At 36.1% G+C, this 23,597-nt stretch overlaps 1 protein-coding gene and 1 long non-coding RNA gene across 3 annotated transcripts; one reads left to right on the top strand and one right to left on the bottom strand.

The window, feature by feature from the left end:
* Nucleotides 1–799: 799 nt before the first annotated feature.
* On the top strand, nt 800–19,627 carry LOC105061319 (uncharacterized). Of its 2 annotated transcripts, none has more exons than XR_012135989.1 (4): nt 800–1,095; nt 18,307–18,399; nt 18,469–18,658; nt 18,772–19,627. It is a non-coding gene; the product is annotated as an uncharacterized lncRNA (long non-coding RNA). The 2 variants fall into 2 exon arrangements; XR_012135988.1 differs by having other exon boundaries at nt 18,765–19,624.
* Nucleotides 14,195–17,544, bottom strand: LOC140852907 (uncharacterized). Its single transcript, XM_073246817.1, has 3 exons — nt 17,439–17,544; nt 16,083–16,212; nt 14,195–15,017 (listed from the first exon to the last, which is right to left on the bottom strand). Exons 1-3 carry the CDS (start codon nt 17,542–17,544, stop codon nt 14,429–14,431), a joined length of 825 nt encoding a protein of 274 aa, XP_073102918.1. The 3' UTR covers nt 14,195–14,428.
* Nucleotides 19,628–23,597: the final 3,970 nt, after the last annotated feature.

Raw genomic sequence — 23,597 nt, 5'->3', positions numbered from 1 at the left:
GTAGAATCCCTGGAGGGTCACTCCTGACATGAACTTCGGTTGGGGGGTATTTTATACCCAACACCTTGTATAACTTTTTGTGAATATATATAACTTTTTGTGACTTCTTGTGAACATATACGACTTTCTGTGAATATATATATATATATATTCACAAGAAGTCATATATATTCATAGGAAGTCATATATGTTCACAGAAAGTTATATATATTCACAAAAAATCATATATATTTACAGAAAGTTATGTATATTCATAAAAAATCATATATTTTTACAGAAAATCATATGTATTGACAGAAAGTTCATATATGTTCACAGGAAATTATATATCTTTACAGGAGTCATATATGTTGATAAAAAGTTATATATATATTCACAAGAAATCATATATGTTCACAGAAAGTCATAAGAAGTCATATATGTTCATAGAAAATTATATATATTCACAAAAATTCATATGACAGGAAGTCATATATATTCACGGGAAGACATGACAGAAAATAATATAAGGTATCAGGAAGTCATGTAGGATATTTTCGTCATATAAAATTTTTAAATAAAAATATTAATTTATAAATATTAAATATATATTAAAAAATAATAATATGTGATCTAATAAAAAAAAATAATGTATTCTCTATCGAATTTTCTACACCACAGGTGGTGCACAAAGAATTTCTCAATCATATATTGGTTTGGGCTGAGACCAATACCAATGCCCGAATATGAGGCTGGGTTAAGTTGGGAAAAGCATGCCCAGGTTCGATACGATGCCTCATCTATGCTATGGCACTGGGAAATATAGCCATCAATCACGGATGGTCGTGTTTGAGTGGGTCATGGTGTGGTTCCAGGTGTGAAAAATTTCAAACACGTGGTGCGCGCGCCACTATGTATGTAAACCCGAACCCGCAGCTCTGGTCCTCGCCGCGATCCTCCCAGTGGGGACAGGGCCATCACTCGCTCTCTTTCTCTTTTGCCTCCCTTTGCTTTCTCTAATCCGAGGTTCTTAAGGAGACGGATGATTTCATGATCAGAATTTTTTTTTTGAAGAAGATGGATGGTTTTATGACCAGAATCTCGAGATGGTTAAAGGTAATCAGAACGCTTCTCTCTGTTCCACTTGGTTTTCGATGACCTTTGGATGATCTCATGTTAAATCTAGGAGCGAATTTGATTGGAATATGATGGCTTAGCCTTCTTTCCCATGATTAGGAATTATATGACAATCTGGATCCGACTCTTTTGCGTAGATCCATGGACCTAGATCCGTTAGATGATTCTCTGTGCAATTTTGCTGAATTTTGTTCAGATGCTTATGGTTCTATTTTTTCAGACTTCTGGAGTGTAGTCATCATAGATTCTGTGAGGCGCTAAAATCTTGTTAGTGAATTGTTGCTCTGTTTGCTGAAGAGAGATGGAGATGTTTCTTTCCTCTATTTTCGTTGATATTTTAGATCATTATGAATTAAATATCTTTTCCAGCCAATAAAAAAGAAAAAAAGAGTATCTCCCTTGTCCAGCTCTTGGATTATGTCATACACACTGGTGGTAATTTATGCAATTTTTTATTGGATTATCTGAATTGCCTGCTTTTTTCTCTTTAAAAAAAGAAGAGATAAATTTATGAGATGCGTGGCGTTTGCTAGGTGTACATAGTCAATCTTTTTTCTCTTTGTGATATTGGGCTTACACTTGAAATTGTAAGAACACTGCTGATGTTAGTTAGAAGTACTTGAGAGCATGTAGAGGTTGCTTGGAAGTGAATTGCTGTAATCATTCAGTCCAGTTCTATTTGTCTATTTCACGTGTGATATAAACTGCTTTGCTTCCATTCAATCCGTGCCTTCTCCTGGTTCAATGAGCAAGACATAGTTATTTGTGATAGTGATCTCTAGAAGTTGGCTAATCTCTTTCAGAAATGTTCTTTGGGATCACTAAACTGTTTGTATAGGATGAACAGTTGGGTAGTGGGCTACAATGGAGGAGTGATGAGGGTCGTTTGTGTACTGTATGTCTTCCATTTCTTGATGGTGGTCACGTTGATGTGTTGGAAGTTGAAAGTTCAAACTAGTTACAAGTAAGTATTTGGGGCTTCCCCTGGTCCTTAGAAAGATCAAGAAGAGCTAAGTTAGACTTGTGTTCATGTGTTGGGTGGGGCCATGTGTCTAAGCATTTGTCCTTCTAATGTATAAGAGTTTCTTTTCACATAGCGGTGTCTGATTGACATACAATATTCATGTTTACGTACCAGATGCAAGTATTTTAGGATAAATAAGGAGAATCTCAGTAGGACAGACCAAGAGACATGACTGAGATTCTCTTATTTATATAGCTGATAGATCATGGATCTTTGAGCATGGAAAGCGACCTCCATATTAAGGGGAAAGAATCACCCTTGAGCTGCCTTTACCACTTCTTTTTTCTTTTTCCTTGAGATGTCCCTGCTGTACTTGAATATTCTTGTAATGCTTTCTAATGGAGTGTTCGCTTAGACTTTTGCATGATTAAAGCACACAATAGGTTATGGAGTTGAGAGATGGAGGTGTTGTATAGGGCTTCATTGAAGATTGAAAGTGGTTCTAGAGAGTAGGGATAATAAGAAAGGACTTTTGGAATTGGAGGAGAAAGTTCCTATGGTATTACCAACTACTTGTGGTTTGTGCAGCCATTTGAGGATCCTAGTGAGTCTTATATATCATTCAGCAAGATCACATGAATGCAATTGATGAAAGTACTTTATATGACTAAGTAAACACATAAAGGAAACATGATTATTGTTTTAATGAATAACAAGAGTCATAAATGAGGTTCACATGCTCTCAGATGATAAACATATATTTGTTATTGTTAAATAAACTTGATGTAGATCCAGATTTTTGGGGAGTTACCTTGGAAAATCCACAAAAATTGAAACTTGTAGATCCATATGGTTGAATCACGTGTTTTCCACTTCTGAAAGACTCTTCAAGTCATATGTATGATCACAATGGAAAGCACACAATGAAATCCACTGTTCAAGTGCTTTGATTACAAAAGTATTTAAAATTTTTTTCAGATGTTCTCTCTTGGGAGTCTTTGTACATGAATTTCCTCCGAAAGAAGAATTTTGACAATATGAGGGAGCGAGAAGGAGAAACTATCCGATAGTTTCTTCTCTCCTCTAACTAATCTCTTTAATATTTGAATTTAGGTGATCTTGATTAGGTTAGCCTATCATGAGCAGCCCAACTAGATCTAAAATCCAACATCTCCCACTCATACACGATGAGTTTAATGAGATCCAAAAACATTTGTACAAGAACAACCCTCAATTTTCATTCAAATTCAATGCGATTCTACACCTGCACTTGGGTGCTCAATAATATGTACGTGTTAGAGAAAAACATAGTGGTTTCTACAAAAAAAAAGATAATTAAAATAATTGTCTTGCTATGCCCCAGACCCAGATACATTGTTGTTATATTAGTATAAGCATATCGAAGCCCTCTAAGATTATGCTTAACTTTCTTTTCCTCAGCATATATCCACATTTATGTTAAACCAAATTAAGGCGACATAATTGGTCGACTGCGAATACATATGGTAATTGTAATCAACAATGATTTTCCTTTTGCACTTATGTATCTTAGTTTCAGACTAACTGCTTTGTTAGACATGTCCCATGAGGCTAAATTAGTTTATCATCATTGAAAATATGCTAAAGTAGCAAACACTAGTCCGTTACTTTGAAAACATAGTTGAAAGACATATAGGGTACTAATTGAGGCTAATTTTGAATGTTATACCTCAAAAAGGAACTCACATAGTGAGGATGCAGGGATTACTATATTTAATCACAATGAACTGTATGGGTTCTGCAATGTTGGCTATAACACCTAGGCTTTGTAAAAATCTTTTAAGCCAAATTACCTCCTGTATTGCAAATGGATGAGCAATGATCTCAGCCTCCATGGTAGACAAGGTTGTACATATTTGTTTCTCGCTACTTAAGAGATAGCACCATTGTTAAACAAGAATACATATCAAGGTTTGCAATACCAGTACCGCATTCCGTACCGTTTGCTAGCCGGTATGGTATGGTATGGTACCGTACTGTATCTACCCGTACTGACAATAAAAAAATAAAAAAAAATCCACCGAATAGCCAAAAAAAATAGAAAACCAATATATATCGACCCCGTACTGATGTCGTACCGACTTGTACCGATCCATACTGCACTGTACCATGTGATTCGGGTCGTACCATATCGAATCGACTGGTACGATCCAGTTTACGTCATTTATCGAAAAATCGGTCTGAACCATGTCGGTTCTCCATCGGTACAGTACGGTACAGGATGTATCAGTCGGTTCAGACCAGTATGAAATACCATGGTACATATCCTAGAGTTGATTGGTGCTTATCTAGATCTCCTACCCAATTAGCATTGGAATAACCACTCAAGTGTAAATCATTTTCTGATAGCATAAGGAGTAATCTGTAGTGCCTTTGAGATATCTCAAGATCCTTCTGACCATCTTTCAATACAACTTTCTAAGATCAGCTTGATAACTACTCACCAATTTGATGGCATAGTAAATATCGGGCTGTGTACACATCATGGAGTCTATTAGACATCCAATAGCACTAGACTAAGGAACATTAGCCATTTTTTCTTCTCTTCTTAAGTCTTAGGACATATTTTAAGATTTAGTTCTTCATCTCTTTTTATAGGAGTGTCTATGGGATTGTAGTCTTGCATGTTAAATTGTTCCGGATCTTTTTAATATAGGGTTCATGCATCAATGCTAGAAGTTTTTTTAAATGATCCCTATAAAATTTAACACCAAGCACATAAGCTGCTTCCTTTATATTCTTCATTTTAAAATTTGAAGATAGCCATTGTTTTATGGCAACAACAAACTCCTTATTATTCTCAGTCAACAGAACATCGTCCCTATGTAATCATAGAATCACACATTTATCTTCAAAATGTTTAACATATATATAATGTTCTTCATCGATCATTGTAAACTAATAAGAAGTTATAATTCAATGAAATCTCATATACCATTGTTTGGATGACTGTTTAGGCTATAAATTGATTGTGGAAGTTTGTAGATTTTGCGCTTCTAGCCTTTTATAACAAAACCTTTAGGGTGCTCCATGAAAATTTTCTCATCCAGTTCTTCATTGAGAAATGTGTCTTAACACCATCTAATGTAATTCTAAATCTAGGTGTGTGACGATATGACAAGGATAAGACGAATAGAGACAAACGCAACTACTGGAGAAAATGTTTTCTTATAGTCTATATCCTTTTATTGGGTATAATCTTTTGTCGCTAGGCGAGTCTTATATCTTTCAATAGATCCGTCCACTTTCTATTTAATCTTAAGAATCCATTTGTTCCCAATTATCTTATGGTTTGATGGAAGATCAACCAAGTCCTAGATAGGATTTGCTTTCATAGACTCTCTTTTTTCCTCCATTGCCTTCTTCCACTATTCTTTTATAGGGTATGAGAGAGCCTCTCTAATTGTTTTGGGCTTAGCATCATCATGTGAAGGTTCCCTTTTGATGTCAAAACAATGATAAGGGATGCTTTTACGAGTACTTTTATCCAAATGTAATGTGTCACTCCCATTAGGTCCATGAGGTTAAGGCCATTCTTTAATCGTCTCAACTGGTTGTACAGGTATGCTATTAATATCAGAATCTTTCATCTCGAAAAATTGAAAATCCTTACCTTTCTCAACCCTATTAGGAAAATCATATTCTAAGAATGTGACATCTCATGATTCAATGTTGGTCCAACTTTTATCTGTTGGCTCATTAATGAACACATACTCTATGGAGTGTTTAGAGTATCTTGTAAAGATATGCCTTTTCTTGCGAATCCAATTTTCTATACTTGTGAGAGGGACTGTAAATATAGGCAGCAAATCCTCAGGGTCGTAAATCACTCAAGTCAAGTTTTCTACCTATCCATAATTCATAAGGTGTGGAACTGATTTGGAGGGCATATGGTTAAGTATATGGGTAGCAGTTAGAAGGGCATCCCCCAATATGAAATAGGAAGATTTGTTGGTGCCATCATTGACTTAACTATCTCTAAAAGTATTTTATTCCTTCTTTTTGCAATACCATTTTGTTGCGGAGTTTCAGGAATAGTCAACTGTTGATATCCACATATAATGATAGAATTACAAATTTATCTTCAAAATGTTTGACATATATATAATGGTCTTCATCAATCATCTTAAACTCATAAAACATTATAGCTCGATGAAATCTCAGATATCATTGTCTGGATGACTGTTTTAGACCATAAGTTGATCGTTGAAGTTTGTACACTTTGCACTTTTGGCCTTTTATAACAAAACTTATAGGTTGCTGCATGTGGATTTTCTCATTAAGTTCTCCATCGAGAAATGCTATCTTAACATCCATCTAATATAATTCTAAATCTAGATGTGCGATGATGGCAAGGATAAGGTGAATAGAAGCAAACCAACCATTGGAGAAAAGGTTTCTTCATAGTTTATACCCTTTTGTTGGATAACCTTTCGCCATGAGACGAGCCTTATATATTTCAATAGATCCATCCACCTTTCGCTTATTTTGAGAATCCATTTGTTCCCAATTGTCTTGTGATCCGATGGAAGATCAACTAAGTTCCAGACATGGTTTGCTTTCATAGACTTCCTCTTTTCCTCCATTATCTTCTTCTACTCTTCTTTTATAGGGCATGAGAGAGCCATAACTATTTTAAGCTCAGCATCATCATGCGAAGCTATCATAAAAGCTACCTTTTTGATGTCAAAATGATGATGAGGGATGCTTTTATGAGTACGTTTATACAAGATTTTAAATCCCGTGGGATGGGACTGTTCTGATTTTTCTATAGAATGGGACACATCGCCGTCCTGCCCCATCCCAACACTTGGGATAGAAGATGTCTTAAGGCATCCCGATCGAGATGCTGGGATGCTAGCGGGACGGTCTATCCCATCACATAGAATAGTACCCCGTCCCAGTGTCCCACGGGACGTCCTGCTGGGACCTGAATCCCTACCTTTATACCAATGTAATGTGTTGTTCCCACTAGGTCGATGAGGTTGAGGCCATTCCTCAATTGTCTCGACTAGTTGTATAGGTGTGCCACTAATATCAGGATTTTCCATCTTGAAAAATTGAAAATTCTTAACTTTCTCACCCCTGTTAGGAAAATTATTCTCTAAGAATATAACATTTTATGATTCAATTTTTGTTCAACTTCCATGTGCTAGCTCATTAATGAATACATATCTTTTGGAGTGTTTAGAGTATCTTATAAAGATATATTTTTTTCCTCTCAGATCCAATTTTTCATATTTGTGAGAAGGATCGTGAACATAGGCAACAAACCCCTTGAGTCATAAATTACTTAAGTCAAATTTCTTCTTTGTTCATAATTCATAAGGTATGGAAGGGACTGATTTGGAGGGCACATGGTTAAGTATATGGGCAGCAGTCGGAAAAGCATCCACTAATATGAAATAGGAAGATTTGCTTGTGTCATCATTGACCTAATCATCTCTAAAAGTATTCTATTCTTTTTTTTTGCAACACCATTTTGTTGCGGAGTTTTAGTAATGGTCAACTATTGATGTATTTCTTTCTCATCATAAAGCATCCTAAACTACTTAGATATTTATGCCCTTGGTCAATTCTTAGAATTTTGAATGTTTTATCTAGTTGATTCTCAACCAAACTCAAATATTTTCTAGAGCAATCTAATGCTTTGGACTTATGGTAGATTAAGTAAATATAACTAACATATGTGAAGTCATCTATAAATATTATGAAATATGAGGCCCCATGCCCTGTAGATATCAAAGTGGATTAATTGCAATGAAGCTTTCACTATAGTTTCTTTACCAAATGATTTTTTAGTTATTTTTTCTATCGGACAATGCTCACAAGTGGGCAATTCTATTTTAGTAAATGAGCCAAGAGGCTTTTCTTAGCCAATCTATTCATTCTTTCTTGTCCAATATGCTGCAATCTAGCATGCCATACATTCACATCATCATTCATATTGTTTGCTGAAATAATTAATGAGAAACAACTATCATCATAATTAACAATGCATAATTAACGAAAGCATTGTAATCAACATCTAGTACCATAATACCATCTAATAAATATTTTGAGCCATAATAAGTTGTCTCTAAATACATATCAACATAAGTAACATGGAAGTTCAAACTATATCTCAAATTAAGGACAATTTTGGAAACCAAGTTTCGTTGAATATTTGGTGTATATAGGACATCATATAAGAGCAAGGTATGACCATTATTTAGCATTAACTTATAGGTGTCAATACCTTTTACTCCAACTTTGAAATTATCTCCTGCATATATCCATCTTGTGTCGGGACTGATTCGATAGTACTCCACAAAAGCTCTTTTTCTCTGGGTATATGATCTATAGCTCCTGAGTCTACAATCCAAATAGGACATAATTCAGTAAGTAGAAAATAGCTAGAAACATGAGAATAATTTAATAAAATAGAGCAAGGGTATACCTTCTTCGACTCAATGCACTCATAGGCAGCATGATCCGGTTTGCCATAGTTGTAGCAGCACATCTTGGTCTTGTCCTTTTTTTTTTATCACTGTGCTTGCCTTTCTTGCATTGGTTAGTCTCACCAAATTTGGGTACTTGTCCTTTCTGTTTACCCATTTTGGAGAATTTCAAACCTCTTTTATGCTTGAAGCCAAGAGCCTTACGTGAGCTAGATTCAGCCACATAATCTAATCCGGAAGACTTAGCTATCTCAAGGCACTCATCTTCCAGCTCCAAATGACGTGCTATGTCATTAAAAGTCTTTATATTATCATTATGCATCGTAGAAATTATCATATGCCCCAGCTTTTGGGTGATGATCTAATTACAACCTGAACCTGTTGTTCGTTAGTAAGGATATGGCCAGCTGTTTTCAACTCCCTTATCATATTTGACATCTCCCTAAGATGCTGCCTCATATTATTATTTCGATGCTTCTTATGGGAGTCAAACTAGACATTTGAACATGGAAGATGATTGGGAGCATAGCGAACTTTCGATTCTATATCTTATGTTAGGTTATCATTGACTTAGAACTATTTTCTTAAAAATTTTAAGTTGTAGGTGAGAACTTTCTTCAAGTTTTACCAACCTTAGGACTCCCACTTAACAATATAATGTTAAGAACATTATAACAATAATGAATAAACAAATATAAACTATAATGCACAACATGCCATCAACGAATTATAAATTAAGTTCATACATATGCACAACATGCCATCAATGAACTATAAATTAAGTTCATACATAGTCATATATACTAGAGACATTTACAAGAGTACAAAGCTTAATAAACAAATTTTAAGTACATTCTTTACAATCAAACAAAGCATAATTCCAGTTAAGCCTTCATTTCAAAACATAATTTCTGCTCAGTTTTCTATGCCTTTGATATGATAAGGCATTTTCTATGTCGAAAACAAATTGATCTAGGATAATCTCATATCCCACTCTGCCTAGCCATGGATCCCAAGGATCCTTATTGCATCCACAATAACCCAAGTGTCTTGTGCTGCAAAGGTTTGGAGACTAAGATAGTACTGCAGTTTGCCGAATCTCAAATAATATGTGGTGCTCCTCAGTCAACTCAAGCTCGTAGGCCATTTTGTAGAAAGATTTATTTTCTTTTTTCTAATATTTTCTCATAGAGCGAGTGCTACAGTTTCCCATCTACTCTTAAATAGGAACATTGATCCAATATTCATATGTTCATTTGTATAGTGTATTTGGAATCCATCTTATAATTTTTGAATTCTTTATAAATTGTTTGCGATCCATGCTACATGCACATAAGAGAAAAAATATTAAAAAATATGCATGGTGTATGCTATATTATCATTATTATATTAACTAAATGCATAATTAATTTTTTTAAATTAAGGGTTTATGCAATTTTTTAATTAAAAAATCTCATGGCCCAAGCACTAGCACTTGTGTGTGTGCGACGTGAATGCACTGTGCCCAGGAGCTGCGCATTTGTGTGGCGTGCATGCACCCGCTCCTGGGTGCACGCGTCCGCGTGATAGTGCACCCCTGCACCTGGGAGCCACAGCTAATATATCGTTGCAAAGCTTATCTTGAGAGCTTTCCAAGGATACCAATATTCAAATAAATAATGACCGTAGAAGAAGAAGATCACATGCATTCAGGTGATTGTGTTCATGAGCGCGGCCATTGTCCTGCATGTCACTTTTATTGACACCATGGCATTTTGTTTTGGCATGGTTGACTACTTTTATGACCATTTTTCCCTCTATTGACCTGTTAAGCTTTTAAAACGAGGGCTTTTTGGGATGTGCGCGTGCGATCACATGCCATATAAAAAAAATAAAAAGGGATTGTGCTGCTATAGCGCACCTAGGGTCGGAAAAATATGATCTAACCCACCAGTCCGATCCATGTTTGATCCATCATAAACACGTTTGGATTTAGGTTAAACAATTTTGGATTATAAACAGATCGATCCGTTTAATCTATTTAATATTTAGGTCAGATTTGAATTTTAGATATCTGATCCGTTTAATCCATTTAATATTTAGGTCGGACTGAGTCAGATAATCTTTTTAAACCATTTAGCTTGTTTAACCCGTTTAAGATCTGTTTAAAACATGCTTAACTTGTTTCTAACCCATTTAACTCGATCTGTTTAACCCGTTTAATCATTTTAACCCGTTTAACCTAATTTGATCTATTTAATAAATGCATTAAGTGGATCGGATTATTTGTTTAATAAATAGATCGGATTTAAGTTTGAATTTTTGATCTGTTTAATAAACAGGTCAGATTTGGGTTGATGATATTCTGATCTGACCCACATTGATGTGTGTTGATTTGACCTGACTCGAACCAATTGCCACCCCTAAGTGCACCTAGATCTCACGAGCGCGCCTCAAGCATCGAGGTCCCGTGATCGCACATGACCGCATGCCACACATATAAATTAAACAAAAGGGTTGCACCATGACAATGCACCCATGTGTGACAACGTGCGCTTCGGCGTAACAATGCATGCACCAGTGCCTGGGAGCCGTGCATCCACGTGACAACATGCACACCATGCCTGGGAGCCACGCGTCTGCTTGGTGCATGTGCACCCCTGCTTAGGAGCCATGCACCCGCACCTGTGAGCCGCAAGTCTGCATGGTATGAGTGCTTAGGCCATGAGATTTTTTAAAATCAAAACAAGTGCATAAACCCTTTATTTTAAAAAAGTATAATTATGCATTGGGTTAATATAATAATGATAATATAGCATACACGATGCATATTTTTTAATATTTTTTCTCTTATGTGCATGTAATGTAAAATGGATTATGGATCGCAATCAATTTATGAAGAATTCAGAAATTATAAGATGGATTCCAAATGCACCATACAAATGAACATAGGAATATTAGATAATTTAATAAATCTCTTAGATGTGATGGGATTAGTGTTCCTATTTGAGAACAAGTTATTACTCTGCTCAACTTTCTGTCAGCAGAATGAGAAACTGAAGCACTCACTCTATGGAAAATATACAAGAAAAGAGAAAATAAATCTTTCTACAAAATGGCCTATGAGCTTGAGTTAGATGAGGAGCGCCACATATTATCTGGGATTAGAGGAACCGCAATACTGTCTCAGTTTCCAAACCTTCATAGTGCAAGACACTTGTGTTATTGTGGATGCAATAAGGATCCTAAGGATTCATGGCTAGGCCAAGTGGGAGACAAGATTATCCTAGATCAGTTTTTTTTTTATATAGAGAATGCCTTGTCATATCAAGAGCATAGAAGATCGAGCAGGAATTATGCTTTGAAATGAAGGCTTAACTAGAATTATGCCTTGTTTGATTGTAAAGAATGTACCTTAAATTTGTTTATTAAGTTTTTTACTCTTGTAAATAGTGTTTTCTATATATGACTATAAATGAACTTATTTGTAGTTCATTAATGACATTTGTGTATCATAGCTTATATTTGTTTATTCATTATTGTTATAACATGCTTAGCTTTTTATTGTTTAAGTGGGAATTCTAAGGTTTGTAGAACTTGAAGGAAGTCTTACCTAGAACTTAAAATTTTTAAGTAAATGGTTCTAAGCCAATGATAACTAGACATTTGAATATGAAAGTTGATTGGGAGTATAGCGAACTTTCGATTCTGTATCTTATGTTACGTTAGCATTAATTCAGTCCATTTTGGCTTAAAAAATAATATATATATATATATATATATATATATATATATATTAGGTTGGATATTATTTTGTGCTAGTATTTATTGTGTACTATGCCTCTATGTTCTAGTAGTGAATATCGGATATGCATCTAAGAATATTGTGGCTAAGTTAAATAAGGGTGATAAGCTGAATGGTGATAATTATGATATTTGGCATTGAAAAGTTTAATACATCTTTGAGGAATAAGAGGTTTTGGAGATGCCTAACCATACCATGACTAAGTCTGAACAGGGTTCTTTTGCTCAGCATAAGAGAAATCAGGAAGCTTTTTTAGCTTGAAAAAGGAAGAATAGTATTGCTGGCATCAAATTGCTGAGCATTATGCAAAATGATCACATGTGTGAGTCTGAGGAGTATGACATAGATTAGGAAATGTTGCTTACTCTGAAAGAAAAGTTTGGGGGTACTTCAGCTACCAAGCTGAGGAGGCTCATTATCAATAACAATTTTGTACACATAGCATTTGGTCAAAGATATCTGCCATTCTTCTAATGAGAAGATCAGGCAGCATGCACTTTAATTCGGAGATAAACCTATGAGAGAAGTGAAATTACTTTTGTTCAGATGCAAGTTGTATCAGTCAAACTTATATGACTAGTTGTTCTTGGGTCACAAAATCTAGGTGATATTTCAGAAGGCCACTTTTAGCATTTTATCAATGAATGGAATGGAAGAGTGTATCCTTGTACTAAAAGATTGAAATGATCGGTATTACATTCATCTTCAAGTCTATGGTAGTTGGAACTAGTTCATATGGCAAAAAGCCTTCATCAAAATAAAGTATAATGTTAAGTGTTCAATAGTCTAGTTAATAGTTTTTTATGGTTATAACTAATTTAAGGTTGTCATTTGCTTATTTAAAGTTGAACGATTTCATTAATTGTAATTAATTCAAGCAAAGTTGGCTGTGCCGATATTAGAGCCTAGACCAATTAGCTGGCAATACGGTTTGGTATGCCCCCATGGCTTTTTGTGTCGGGCCCAAACCGACGTAGCAGAGAGGGCGGGGGAGAGGGAGAACGGATGAGAAGAAGAGAGAGAGAGAGAGAGGAGGGAGTGAGAGGGAGAGAGAGGAAAAAGAGAGATCAGGGAGGTTGGCGGAGGCCACTGGGGGGCCACAGAAGCCTTTGGAGGACTAGAAGAGGGGCTCCACCCTCATCCCAATTGAAACAAGGGTGATGCCCCCCCCTCCCCCTTTTTTTTTTAATTTTTGCCGATTCTTAGTGAAGTTGGCAACCCTATTAGAAATTAGAACATCAAAATGGATTAGTTGCTTGTAACTAATTTATAGTTTTTATTTGCTTATTTAAAATTGAACCTTTTCTTGTATTCAGTTTAAAATGAAATTTTAGTAGCTCTCTGAAGAAAATTACTGTAATTGACTGCAAATGAAAAAGCAATCAAATTTTATAAGATTTGCCTTTGTGCTCAGTTGCTACACATGTTGACGCATTTTTGTGATCTGAAACAACATTATATCAACTGGCACCATATTATCATTAATACTATTAACTAATGTTATGTTATTGAAAAAAATTGTGATACTTTCTCTTGAAAATGGATAGCAAGATTTATCTATAACAAGTGTAGATTAATTTGTTTATAGGATCAGTTCTTTGTTTCTTCCCTATGATGAATTGATATTCACCACTCTCACCACCACTACTTGTAATATGTGTTGCTTTCTAGTGCACATTCTTAAGAATCTTCACATATCTTCGCTAGTCACAAACTCTATCCCCTGTTATTTTCTCATATATTTTTCTTACTCATTCAAACACATGCCAATTAGTGCAGCAAGATACATTTAGAGACATAATCATGGACTGTTGTTGACTGATTCAGGTGACTTGTGGGGACATGGGAGAACTTGATGAAGATCAGAAGAATTAAGAAACTAGAGAGATGGAACTGACAAACCATATAAATCAAAAGATAGAATCTGACAATGTTGTTTACCACTCATGAATTATTTGCATTCAGTTAATTATGCATTAGCAGCATCTACCAACTGAAAGTAGAGTTATCAGAGGAGAAACTTGGGATCTTCAGATGATTACTCATAGCTCATTTAATGTTCACAAACATGACACGCTAGGAGATCTATATCTTTGGATGCATGAGTAATGAGCCCCATGTATCATGATTAAAAAATGAATATAGCCCATCACCCTCCTCTATCTCACTGCTGTAGATCCCATCTGTGCAATTGCCTTTGTTGGCAGAAGCAAAGCTACCAGTATCATGTAAGCTGTTGTTACTTATATAAGAACCATCCTTGGCAACTTGAGAGAAATGTGAGTTTTGTGTGATTTCCTTAGTGCTAGATCCACACTCACCTTTCTTCGAGGGAGGAGTGGCTTTATCATGCCCAAAGAAATCCGGAAGGAAATCATGATTAAATGTAGCACTTGGCCTGAAAGCATCTGGAGAATAATTCTTTGCATGTTCAAGAACTTGATCAGCCAACAGGGCTTTAGTGCATCGTACAGCCTTGGTCCTGATTACATTAACTTCTGAGCTGCTCTCTTTCTTTCCTGAGCTTGATTTTTGGAATGGTGTTTTTCTAGTTTTCGATGAAAACTGTTGCTCAGAGGTGCTTCCTGAGACTTTTTTCCTGAGATAGGTATTCCAATAGTTCTTTATTTCATTGTCTGTTCGCCCCGGTAATCTTCCTGCTATCAAAGACCATCTACACAACCCAAAGGTTAAGTTAATAGGATGAGACAAATCAAAATTCTGAAATGAAAGTGTTATTGCATATTTATGTCAAAATCATAATAGGATCTTGCACTTGGTAAAACTTTTTCTTTTGCAATGTCATTCCTTTTCTTGATCATTTTTACTAGTTCAACATTATATCACTCTATGATGGAGTAATCTCAGATTGCTAACTGCTGCTGCTGGGCTAGCTTATTAGCATGCAACATACTCTAATTTGTTTATGTTTTGTTGATATGATTTCATCACATCCTCTGAACAATCGTGATTACTTTGTTTTTTCCTAGTCTGGCTCATGCTAATCAGGAATATATGGAGAGCTGTAAAACAATTTGATCCAAACAATAAACATCTTCATGTATTAAAATCCAGAAACAATCTTGGAAAGGGGAAGGGGAGGAGGGAATAATCTGTTGCCAAAATCCATGGTCGCTGCTGGATTTATGACGATGCTTTTTGTCTTCATCTTGATCTCTTTGTGGAGACAGAGGTAACAGAAGAGGGTGGAGATGGTGGGTAGAGGGTGAGAACAAGGTGGATGGGAAGGGGATCGAGTTGAAACAGTGACGAAGAAGGGTTGTTGAGATGCTGCTGGAGTGCAGGTGAGGAAGCATCTAGAGCAGGAGAGTGTTGTTAAAAAATGAACTGGGGATGCAGTAGGGGGATAGAAACTAGGTGTTTGGTTGAACCACAGTCCTCCACAGTTGAACCTTGTGAGTCTCACTACCTGTATATCCAAATAGTTTGGTCCACATCACCATGTTCCAAACATTGATAAATTGGTATGTGTTCTTGGTAAGTAACTAGTCCATCTTAATTATGAACCAGGTCACCAGGTTCCTATAGTGTATAGATAAAGGACAACGGTTTCATATTTGTTTTGGATCATATACCAAAATTGGTGAATCTTGTTGTCAATCATCTATCAAGATGATTGACATCATAGCCTATTAAATCTTGAAGAAAGATTTGAAAGTTTAAAAGAGAAAAGTAAAAAAGTAAGAAAGAAAAAAAGTATTGAAACCTTTGTACTTACCTATTGCCAAGTAACTTATGAAGCCTAATAATCAATTCCTCTTCTTCCTCAGTGATATTCCCCCTCTTGATATCTGGTCTCAAATAATTCAACCATCGCAACCTGCAACTCCTACCACACCTATTTAATCCTGAAAGACCAAAGCTATGATCATGTCAGCAAAATTGTTGTTTTGCCATGTTTGTGTTTCATTGCTTGAGAAATGTCACAAAAACATTATTGTGAAGAAAAGAATAGTTGGATCGATAACCATTGGTTAGCTTACCTTTCTGATCCTAAACCTCCAATGTCCTCTCTCTCTCTCTCTCTCTGCCCCCCCCCCTCCCTCCATATATAAGGTGTGCATGCAAAGATGCATAAAAAAAATACATAAACCAAATTGCATTAACCCATCTACGTGCAGTTGGCTATAACCTAAACTACCAAAGTATGAGTGTTTTATGGCTGACTCTGAACATGATGTTTCCTTTAAATTGGTGCAAATTTCATTAGGCTTCAGGTCAGGTGCATACACATGTATAGCATATTTGCTAGGGTACTTTTATTTATGGTTTAGTATTTAGTTAAACCATCTATTAGATATGATAAAGTGAAATGGAGTAGTAGTTGCTATGGATGAGAGCGAAGCAGCACAAATAAGATTTCTAAGTGGTGGGGGTGCGGGGGAGGGAGGGAGACACCCCTTTCTTGTTAGCAGTTTTTATCTGCTTTTCCTCATTCACTGAATAGAAATCAAAATGAGTGACTTCCCAACCCTCAAAATAGCACAGGCACATACTTTATTGAGGAGACTGCACACCCTCTTTCCTCCACTCCTCAAAAGCATAAAATGTTCTACCCATTCTCTTTGTTTTCTCAGATGAAGAAAGTATATGCCAAACAGGATTGCTTTCATTAAAAATTAAACAGTTTAATTAAATTTTGATTGAACCATCTGTTTGTGTCACATTTAATGAAAGGAGTCTATTTTAGAGAAACTGGTCAATTTCTTTCGACTGATAACATGAACTGTGGATTACCAGAAGAGTGATTGCTGATTCATGGATGGGTTCGTTCTCAGTTGCTTTACTAAAGAAACCTGATTACTAAGTAATGCATTTATATCCTCTGTAAGATATTATTTTATCCATGTTAAACTGATAGGTTAACTGGCATTTGTCTTTACTTCCATACCATGTGATACAGGGGGATTAGTTCTGATCAGAGAACTTTTCTTACTAAACTGAATTCCCCTGTTTCCCTTTCTTAGCACAATGCAGGTTGCAAACTATAGCTTTATTAAGTTCTTCTATTGCTTAGGCTTAACATATATAAAAAAAACAGCGGTCAACTTGAACATAGTTTTGCATGACAAACTTTTGTTTCCCTTCCTCGCCATCTTCTTCCCTGTATTTTTCCTTCTACCCTTGAGAATGCACCACGCATGCAGAATGCAGCTCAAGTAAACAAGCTTCAGAGTCATATGCTACTCCAACATTTAATGCCAACTGCATGACAGTTCCGAAGTTCACACCTTGTCTTTGGTGGGATACACCTCATGTTACTCTTTCAAGACTTGGTACAGCTAAAGAATTAAAATGTCAAGTTTCCCGTTGCAGTATATGTTTAAAGAGCATCATGGCATCTCTACCTACACGAACGATCATTTCATCGTTCTGTAAGCATCTAGAGCTAGTCTGCCTTACTTAGGATTGTCTCTTGCTCAGCATTATTTGGTGATCATAACTTTCTATATAAATTAGCATATATGGGAGCTCGACTACCTGAGAAAGAAACCCTAAAACATCAAACTTTTAAGAGTGGAATGGCCAGCTTTTAATTTTCATCGATTAATAGCATGTAGCTTGGGAAGTTGATGTCGTGGGAGCTACCAAGCTAGGATAGCTCTTTCATTTGCTAATAACTTGCTCCTAGCCTACTGTTCTTTGCCAGAGATCTTTTGCTGTTTAAAGTAAGATCCAAATGGTTAAAAAAGATCATCTTCTAGGAAGGAAAAATTGATGGTGATGGCGACTGTGATCATGGTGATGGAAGTCGTGATGTGGTAAATAGGTGTGAGTAGTAAAGTATCTTTCATCTGAAAATTCTTACAAATTTTCACCTTGTAGAGTACATAAGTTTTACGCCATTTAAGAGAAAAGTAACCAAAATGCAGAAGGCTTCCTAAGAACTGCATTTTCTCATTTATCTGATATTCTAATGTTTGATCAAGTACTCTTCCCAGGTTTTGTTGCTCTCAATACTGCTTTCACATTGCATCAAACGTCACTCTCAACGAAGCCTTACCAATGGTTTGATGTTCTCTATGCCAACTGAGGTGCATTGAACGTGTTACAATTTGATTCTTTTTAGCTTTTTTGACTGGCATAAATGTTGTGCAAAATAGGCTGCAGGTGCCGAAGTGCTTCACTAAGAAAAGTTTGGGAGCGGTGAATGCCAAGGCGAGGTAGGATAATGCAAGCTCTTGGAGTCATTGTTGCTTCGTCTCAAATTACCAGCATTATAGGTAAAGCAGGAAAAATCAAAAAGGTCAAAAGAAGGAACAGAAGATATGATTTAACATATAGGAATAAAAAGTTAGTGTTTGGCTTTCTTTCTTTTTCTTTTTCATTGTTGTTTTTTTTGTTTTTGTTTTTTTTTTTTTTTTTGAAATTTCAATCTGGACTGATGGCTCGTTCATAGATCTCAGATAGGTCAGTGAGGACACCCGAGTATAATTCTGGGAGAATTAAAGGACATCAAACTTTCCACAGATCTGATTCTTCATGGGCCGAGACAGCAGGAGGGCAGTCGAGAGATTAGAATCCAGTCCTTCATTCAATTAAGTCTGCTGTTTAGTTGCGTTGGAGATGGTGGGTGGGTGAAATTAATGGGATTAACTGGCATTCTCTTGGGGATGGTGCATGTGCTTGCGAGGACGACGTGGACGGTAAAAACTCAAATGGATCGATGCCGCCCTGTGGCTAGCAATTTGTCAATGCCACTTTAATGCTCGGCAAAACCATCCCATTATTGCGTGTTGGGCATTAAAACACCATTCTCGCACGGCAAGCGAGTGCACGTCAAGCTCACCTCCGAAAAGTGCATGCCTGGTGATTCCCTTACGAGTCAACAAGACTCGTCTGAAAAATTTAAAGCACGATTACACGCATCGAACTGTCATGTATATATTCCATGCCAAAACATGTGTTGATAAGTACTAGGTTTGATATGTAAGATCGGCCTCCAAAAAGGGTTTTATGGTTGCTTTCCAACAAAGCCCGGAATGTTTATCCAGACTTGAACCTCCATTGCTTCATGCTTCCATCGAGTAGTATGGCATTGGCTTCTATCAGCTAAATTCGACCCGGTGACCTGCTCAAGCTCGAAGCCTTGTTGGGGATGTACGTCAGGGATTTGTGAGGCCCAGCTGATTTGGGCCGATTTCAAATCCTTATCTTCTTGGACATTTGTGAGGACTCCCCTGTTCTTGTATGATGGAGGAGGAAGAGTCCTCCAACTTGCTATTTAAAGGCTCCTAAATCCTTGATCTTCCCTATCGAAAATCATCATATCAGTCATCTTCTTTCTTCCCCTTTTCTCCTCTTGGTTGCCGGTGGTTTAGGCTCACTATGCCCATTGGACTCTGCCCCCTCCGACCAAATGCCATTGTCTTCCCCACCTCCGGTGAGTTCCCCTTCCTCTTGTTTTTTTTTTTTAGCCATGGATGCTGCCAGCAAAGCAGCATGGGGCAACACCATTTCATTCTCTCTTGATTTTCTTGTGCATGGCCAGGTCATCGTCCCAAGCTGCGGTAGCCCCAGCCGTGCCCCCACTACCCCAGCCACCCTAGCCACACCACTAGCCGACCCCAACCACTTTTTCCTTCCCTCCATTCTCCTTTGAAAAGCCATGAGAAGACTAAGTTTTAGCATGAGATGGAAAGAGAGAGAGAGAGAATCCAACCTTGTGAAGCCACCTCTTGATCAGGCCCTAATTCATTGAGATCCAATCGATTTGGGTCACTTAGATTAGACCGATGATCAAGCTTAGATCGAGGTCGGATCGAGAGTCTCTTTTTCATTTTAATTTTTTCTAATTGAAGGCTAATAAAATTTTAAATTGCTTGTGGTAGAGTTTTCAATGCTAGAGGAGCACCGGATCTAGAAATCGGACCTTGAGTTAAAAATTGTGACTTTTAGATCCGGCTGACCATAAGTTCTTTTTATTCTTTAAAATTTTTCTTAATACACATGATGTATTTCACATTAAAATTTATAATATATATATATTTAAATATTTAGAAATTAAAAAGATAATTATATTATGCATTCTCTCATAAAAATGTTATTCAAAATTAGGGATCAAGATGTCTGATATGATTATTGCAGACTACAAATTTAAAATAAATTAATTTTTCTATTTTAATGTCGTATGACATTTGAAAAAAAAGATTATGTATGTTCATATTTGCATGAATTTTTAAATAAAAATTATTTTGTTATTTTTTGAAAATGAGATGTGGTACTTCAAATTTAAGATTATTATATAAATAAGTATGATTATGTTATTAGAATTGATGACAAAAACTCTCTAGTTAGACTATGATCTGGATCTAGCTAATAAATCTCATCGTTGATCACACGTCAGAAATTAGTTTCTTCTGGACCTAATCAGTTGGAACTAACCACTAGTAGAGCTAATTCTTGTGGGCCTAGCTAGTCGAGGATGATTACTAGCATATGCCGGTGTGTTACATATTAGTTTTCAGGATTAATCTCTTTTTCTGTCATAGGATTAATAGTGGCTGTGTGAATCAAAGCTAATTTCCTTTTGGGCCTAGCTAGTGAGATTGATTACTAATATATATTGATGACTTGTATATTTTGTGTTCCAGGACGGGTCTATTCCGAGTTTTATCATAGGATTGATTGTGGTCGTAGTCACCAAAGATTGAGAGAAAATTTTATATATTATTATGCATAATATATTTTGAAAAAAAATTATGTTGTTACATATAATTTATTACTGTTAAATTGTTATATTTGAAAAAAATAATTATACTTAATTTTTTAGAGATATTGATAACTTACTGAGTCTGTAAAACTTAAACATTCTTTTTACTTTTTTCAAATCTAAAAGAGAATATGAGATTCAAGGTTAAGCAATAAGGAGCATAGGACTTTAGATCTTTCTATTTTTTTAGATCTAGAAGAGAATATGGAGCTCGGGCTTGAGCAATGAGGAGTATAGGATTCTAGATGCCATTTGCTAAGTTCATATTGGATAAAATTAAATTGGACCCCATGTTATTTATCCTTGTTAGTCTTTGTGAACTATCTTTTTATTGAATATATGTTTTAGAGGATTAGCTTTAATTATCGCTACCTAAGTTTAGATTGATGTAAATATGTATGACTAAAAGAAAGGCCTTGCATATCCTGAGGGTTAAACCCTAAAGACATGCGGCCATCTGTCACACACTAGGTTCAAGCGATTGGGTTAGGGTGTGATAGTTTTAGTTTGGCAGATTGGGTCGGGCTTGGAGAATAGACTTTTTTTGATAAACGGGTTGGGCTCGGGCTTGGCAATTAAAACCTAATCCAAGCCCAGCTTGACTTAGATTCTTTTATTTTTCTTGTATTGAATTTGACAATAGATATTGTAGGATTGTGGGTGTTGCATCAAGGCTCTGGAGAGAGCTGATGTTGTGAAGGAGGTGCATCTGTCTAGTCACTGGGACGTCATGAGAGACTTACAAGAGAAGTCAACTCACACCAGAGGGGGTACTCCGGTGGGGGACCCTTTGATGCTTAAGTTAGTCAGAGCTTGAGCACAGTAGAAGGGAGAGAGAATGTGGGTACTTAGTGTAGTTTTTCTTAACGTACCTTTTAGGATTCTCTTATTATCTTTATATAGAGAGGTGTTGGAGTGTTACGCATGAACCGTAGATTATTAGTGTTTGTACCACAAAATCACATCTAAAATGGTTTGGGTTTAAAAAGTTGGTGAGCAAATTAGTGGGTTAATTTGATAAGGAGATAGAGAGCACGTAGGCCTCTCAAAGAGAGAGAAAGGGAGAAAAGAACGATGAAAACTGTTTTAAAGGTAGAAACAGTTATGAAGAAATAGGTTAGTGGGCGTAACTGTATTCTAGCTCTGTTAAAATGGGTGTAACTGTTGTCCAGATATGGAGTCCAAGAAGGAGGATGGATTGGGTCTTTTTAAAATTTTTAAGATTAGTGCATTCAAGTAATGTGCTAAAGTGTTGAATAGAGTGAATTGATTAGCTATGAAAATGAAATCAAACACAAATGATGGGTAAGCAAGTATAAAGCATAAAGAATAAGTAAAGAGATGCAAGTACAACAAACACAAAGGATTTATAATGGTTCGGTGCCAACTTTGTACCTACATCCACTCCCCAAGTCCCTACTTGAAAATTCAATCCACTAAAAAGATTTCAAAAATATAACACCTCGGACAACTCTGACCCTTACTATCCAAGCGAGAATACTTATTTTTCAGATACAAGTCAACCCACAACACTTCAATTTTAGGTTCGGATCAAGCTATCTGAGTTTTGGAACCCTTCAAAACTCAAAACGTAAAATACAATAGGAGAAAAAATAGTGTACAGAAATTTTAGCACAACAACCCCTTAAATGAGCATAATAAATTCAATAAAAATACAATACTTCAGGGAAAGAAGCTTTTGCTGAATATCCTCAATGGATTTACACACTTGATTGTAGCTGGAGAATAGTTGGTGAGCTGATTGAATGTTTCTTTTCTCTCTTTTAGAAAATTTTTGAACTTTCGATGTGAGCTTTGAATGCTTGAAAACTTATGATTTTTTATTTTAAGAGAGCATTTATAATCATCATTTGCACTTGAGAATATCTTAATATCGGTTTAGAGCCGTTGGAGAATGTTTAATACGCATTAAATACATCAAAAATAGATTGAAAACTAGCTGTTACATAGCTCGCCCAGAATGGGACGTCCCATGGGGCACCCCACTGGCAATGGGACGTCCCAATTGGCCAGACAGAAAAATCAGCTTTCTATTTTGATCTCAGGGTCTCAGAAATCATCCCACATAGGTCGTCCCACTGCATGGGTCATCCCATATGGGTCGTCCCACTGCATGCCATAAGCTAAAACAATGCGTGTCAGCTACCCAATGAAAGGGGATGACCCAGATGGGTTGCTCCATTTTGTGCCAACTCAATTTTTCATATATTTAAGGTTCGAAACTCATCAGAATACTTTCAAATGCTCTCAAATGGATTCAAATCAATTTGACACTCTCAAAAAGCTTCAAAATTTTTTTGAACTTACAGAAACTTCAACTTTGGCACACTTGATAGAGCTTTTCAAACTCAATATTTTGAACTACTTGAAACATCATAAAAATATTTTTCAAAGATAAAAAAATTCATTAGTAGTCCCCTCAAATGATTTGTGATCATCAAAATCAATTCTTAGAGCAACAATCTCTCTCTTTTTGATGATGACAAAATATTTGAGTGT

This window comes from Elaeis guineensis, chromosome 12 (assembly GCF_000442705.2).
Source record: "Elaeis guineensis isolate ETL-2024a chromosome 12, EG11, whole genome shotgun sequence".
NCBI lineage: Eukaryota > Viridiplantae > Streptophyta > Magnoliopsida > Arecales > Arecaceae > Elaeis > Elaeis guineensis.
The sequence above is the reverse complement of the archived record's forward strand: the minus strand, read 5'-3'. Positions and strand labels throughout refer to the sequence as shown.